Here is a 5,394-nt window from a genome sequence, read left to right as displayed (position 1 = left end):
TTTTTTCATAGGTAAAATACTTATTTATTATTTAAGTAAATATTTTACCAGAGGATTATTCATCCTATATGATGATCTCAGCTTGAGCATCATCAACTTGTAACAGTTTTTGGGTGCATTCGTTAATAGCAGTTGCTCTGCAACGGGAGTGCGCTGCTGTTTGTAGGCATTTAGGAATGACAGTGGAAGAAAGATGGTGGCGCCTGCACTATTGATAGTATCGTGATGGAGGAATTTATAATTCTAAAATGAGCTTTTAGAGGCAAAAGAAGGGTCCCAATTGTAAAATTTAACCATTAAATGGATTATTGTTGAAAGAGCATTCAAAGTAGCCACGAAAACAATTAGAATGCTCGCACGGAGTTATGCGAAAGTATAAAAGAACGCACCCTTTATTACATTTCATGTTGTACGAGGGTTTTATCCAATTCCCGAACTGTGTTAGAGTGAACCCGTGCTATAAAACCACCATGTTATACGGGGGATGTTCCCAATTCTCAAACCGTGTTAGAGTGAATCCGTGCTATAGAAGTGCCGTGTTATACGTGGGTTACCTGTATATTTTTTCATACATAATTGGTTATCCGAAAAATCGATTTTCCGAACAACCCCAGTCTCCAATTGATTTGGATAATCGATGCTCTACTATATTTGTTTTATTTGAGTCTTTAATTAATAAAAAATGACTAAACACCATTTTAATGTGCATTTTTATTCAACTAATATATTTATAAATAATATATAATAGTGAGAACATACAGGTTAATACAATAATAAAAGTTTTAAAGAACTTGGCAGAAAACAAAAAGAATTATCAAAACAATTGGTATAACAAACTTAGGATAAAATTGGAAAGTTATGGTTTGTCTTATTTACTATTTAACAGTACAGAAACAGACTGGAATTGCGGAATTTCTTTATTGGTGGAGAATATGCATAATAATTCAATTGATTGTGAGATGAAAAATTTACAGGAGTCAAAATTTTACCCATGGTATATAGTTAATTTAAATTTCCCTCCAGCAAATAATTATATTCATTATAAAATACCATTTGGGATGAAAAGATTTTATATGCAGATCAGACTAAACAGTTTTTATATTATAGTTGAAGGGAATTATTTGGATATCAGGAATAAACAATGTAGGCTGTGTAATGACCAAATTTCTGTATATCATATAATTAGTTTGTGCACGGGTTGTTCCAAACTTAGAGAACAGACTAGTATTTCCACCTTGTCAGCCATCAAATCTATGCAAGAATTCTACCAAAAAATATTTCAGATGGGTCCAATTATGATTACCAAAATATATCAGTTCTTTATTAAATATATTAAAACGGTTGAGAGCCTTAATGAATGATTTATAAACTTACTTTTATTCTTGTTCTTACTTCTATCCAATATTATGTCACTTGATTAAATGTATGAATAGAAGATAATTTACATAATAATTATTTATTTGTCGGAAGATATATTATATATTCACTAATATTTGTAACCCAATGTACCCCTTGTAACTGGAATTTTTTCCAAATTACGCTAATAAACTTGAATTAAATTGAATATTTATAAATAATACATAGCCCAAAAAGTAACCAATGTGCCAACTGATATTTTTTACATCAAACTAATAAAAGGGTAGCAGAATCTTGCAACACTGAAAGGAATACTAAATAAAGCTGGTGTTGAGACTCAAAAGATTATAGACCCAAATGCGGGGAAAGGAGAAAGAGGACAAAAGATAAAGAAGTGAGGAAGGTTGGAAAATTAAGGGTCCATATTGCATAACAGGAGGTCTATTTAACCTTTCTCATTACTTTTTATCTTTAGGTCTTTTTCTCCTTTCCCCAAATTTCAGTCTATACTCCTTTGAGAGCCAACTCCAGCTTTATTTAGTGTCCTTCCTCATTCACACATTTCTAAGTATTTGAAAATATTTCTTTTCCACTCAAAAATAAAATATGTATTAAGGTTTATGGCTTTGTGAAACTTCTTTTTTGAATTTATGCCGTTGAAATAAATAAATAAATAGTTTAAAAAATTGTCGGTTTTGTGTACACATTTATTGGACCGCATTCGAACTTCCTTTGGGCCACATGCAGCCATCGGGCCGCGGGTTGGACACCCCTGATTTAGAGAATATTTACATCTTACATTTTGTAGTTGCTAAACAAACTTATAACTAAGTCAAAATATGAGTGAATAAATTCTGCCTTTGGCATTGTAGACCTGCAGTTATATCTAAATAAATTTTATAATAAACAAGAGAAATAAATAACTTAAAAGTTATTTATTAATATTTAATGAAATATAAAAAATTATTAAAATATTAAATTAAATGAAAATAATTTATTAAAGTTTAACAAAAATTAAAATTGAAAACTTACTCTAATCACTTCTTCAGGCATTCGTTCTTCAGGAGATTCTTCTTCTTTTGCCTCAAAATGTTCCAATTTTTTTTCTAGAAAAGCTTTTTCAGATTCAATAGCTTTTAATTTTTGTTGTAACTTCAAAACTAGTGACACATCAATATTTTCTGTTGGCTGATAATATATATAATTTTTTATAATTCTATAAAATAAAAAGAGTGCATATAATAATTTTTTAAATATTAACCTTATTGTCATCATGAGGACTATCTTCTTTACTAGCAGGAGAATGATCCCAAGAAATATCTTCTAATTTTCCATGAAGTGATGTTTTAGATCTTTGTGTTCCATACCCTACATCCTGAACAAAATTAATTTTTAATAAAACAAATATTTAAGCACCATTAAATATAAATTTTAATTAACAAGATATATTTAATGAAGCCAGTAAAATATTTTTTGCAGACAAATATCTTTGATTACTGTATTTCATAACTTGACAATGATTGCACAAGAGAGAAAAAATGTATTGTGGAAATTAATGAAGTATCCTACAACAATGCCCAATATAAAGAAATAATCCTGCCAATTTCAAAATCTTTGATTCTACAGTCCTGAGATATAATACAAAAATTTTGTAAAAGCTTTTTACATTTTTTGGCTCATGGAATGCCAAAGTCAAAAAAATGTTAAAAAACAGAGGGGGGTCAAAATTTAACTAATCATCACACTTTCACTATATTATCATCTATAATAGTCAGGAAAGTAAAAATCAGAGTTTAATAATACATCAACCTTCATGCATTAAATATGATCTCAGAATCTCTATGCTTTATACATTCTTTTTTTAAGCTCTATTTGTAAATTTCAAGCAATTCTGAATGATTAGCCAATGCTATATAATGGACTGGCTGAATTATCATCTTATAATTCATTATCTCAAAATTTTACAAGAATTGCATCTCTTAATTTTGTATATTTCTCTTGTGGCAGTACACTATAGTTTATGTTTTTTCTTTTCCTTTCCTTGTATTTTTTATTTTGAATTTCCTTCTATTATTTTAGAACTTTCTTTCTTCTTTACTGAAGGGATTTTATGCCAATGTTGGAAAAATACCATCCTTTTATTCAAGAGAATCAGTTTAACAAGTTTTATACACAATATATATAGAAGTGAAGAAGCCTTGAAAAACTTTTTGACTAACCTTTGGACAGGAACAGAAAGAAAATGGTTTTTGGTAAAAAGAGGACTGTTCAGTGACAGATCTTTGTGATTGAAAAATCTGAGAAGATTAAACACAGAGTAAGACATTTTGGATTTTGGAAGTTATTTCATGAGATGTCCTTATTTCAGTCAAGATTGAAGAAATCATTCTGTAACCCAAGTGAATTAATTTTTCAACAGACTTGATCAACCAAAAGATTGGGGTATACCTTTGTACACCTACTCTCTCAACTATTCTTCTCTCTCTAACCTTCATCCTCTATCAGTAAAATCTTTCACATATTAACATTAAGATTATTATTAACTAGCTGCAAGGACCCGCTTCGCTGGGTTTTTATTTGTATGTAATATAGTTTGTTTTATATATATAAAAGACTGTTTTTCTAAGTAATCTAGAATCTAGCTGCAAGGACCCGCTTTGCTGGGCAAAAAGTAACGATAGTGAAGATTAAGACAATTACATTGTGTTGTTGTACTTTGTAAGAATTCCAGTGTCAATTCAAATAAAATTTTATTTGTAAATATTTTATTTGTTGTCACAACCTGTAACTTAAAATCATACATCTCACAAGGCCAATTAAATTAATTAAAATTTCCAACTACTCTGAAAAATCCTCACAAAATTTCTATATTCTTGTGCATCTTCTATATATAATTTGTTCACAAAGATAAGTATGCTCCCAAATGATACCAACATTGCACCTGTTGTCTAAACCAACATTTTCTTGTATTTCTACACTTTGTTTTCTTCAAAAAGTGTACCCAAGAGAAATGTTAATCTACAACAATTGTCCATTTCACAATAATCTCAAGTGTCAATTATTTTTATTTCAAGCTGTACATAGAACTGAGATTAATCTCTGATATTTGAGTATTCAAGTGTTTTCCAAGACTGACTACTCTCAAATGGATGGTGGTTTGAAAGTAATTTTGAGACTTAATATCAAGATTTAATTACAAGTATACAGGTAGCTTTAGTTTCTTTAAATATCTTTTAAAATTTTAATATTTTAAAAAATAATTTTACTGCATTATATTAAAAAAAAACATTAAATGATTACTTACCTCATCTTGCATATCATCATCCTTAGATGGTTCTGTGATATCACTTTTTATACTTCCTAAACTAATATTTGATGGCGTACGATGATGTCCAGGACTTGCTTTCATTCTTGACATTTCTGATTGCAAATTTTCAAACCTCTGCTCTAACCGAGCATGTTCTTTCAATAATTTCTGATATGCTGTTCGTTCTGATTCAAATTCTTCTAAGAGAAGTCTCTTCTCATTTTCTAATTTTATGGCATTTGTTTCTGTAAAAAAAAAATTGATAAAAAAGCATTAATTTCAACATTTTGTAAATTATTTTTTTATTCATAGTCTTTTAGAAAAAATAATCATCAATTATTATTAAAAGCATACAGTTTCAAAATAAGTATTGTAAAATAATTTCATGAATAAGATAAATTAAATTTATTTTAATTATTTAATCTAAAATTTTGTATGTATGCAAATTTGTACATAAGTATGCACTATACATATGTATGAAATTTCAAATTACAGTTAACTTGCCTTAAAACAAACACTGATGAAGTAAATTTTGCCATTTTCCTGGCAAAATGTCATTGTCCTTAGTTCCATAAATTATACAAGCTTGACCCTGAAAATCTTTAGTTTGCTTTATCAAAAATTTGTATTAACTACTGTTTCCCTAGCAATTTGTATTAACAAAACTTGACCATATAAACTGTATACTCTAATCTAAATAGTTAAATTTAAAATAAATAAAATATATATAT

The 5,394-nt window shown here is 28.5% G+C and overlaps 1 protein-coding gene across 1 annotated transcript in view; it reads right to left on the bottom strand.

Moving 5' to 3' along the window:
• Positions 1 to 5,394, bottom strand: part of LOC111623950 (unconventional myosin-Va-like) — a gene marked incomplete at its 5' end in the record, with an annotated part of 101,017 nt that overhangs the window by 64,804 nt on the left and 30,819 nt on the right. Inside the window, 3 exons of the mRNA XM_023366690.1 lie at positions 2,389 to 2,544; positions 2,618 to 2,731; positions 4,661 to 4,908. Of these exons, the coding sequence (XP_023222458.1) occupies positions 2,389 to 2,544; positions 2,618 to 2,731; positions 4,661 to 4,908 (518 nt within the window). The remainder of the gene's footprint in view (positions 1 to 2,388; positions 2,545 to 2,617; positions 2,732 to 4,660; positions 4,909 to 5,394) is intronic.

This window comes from Centruroides sculpturatus, unplaced genomic scaffold (assembly GCF_000671375.1).
Source record: "Centruroides sculpturatus isolate CEXI.00-Female unplaced genomic scaffold, Cexi_2.0 scaffold401, whole genome shotgun sequence".
Taxonomy (NCBI): Eukaryota; Metazoa; Arthropoda; class Arachnida; order Scorpiones; family Buthidae; genus Centruroides; species Centruroides sculpturatus.
Note: the sequence above shows the minus strand (reverse complement) of the source record. Positions and strands in the feature narration are given on the sequence as shown.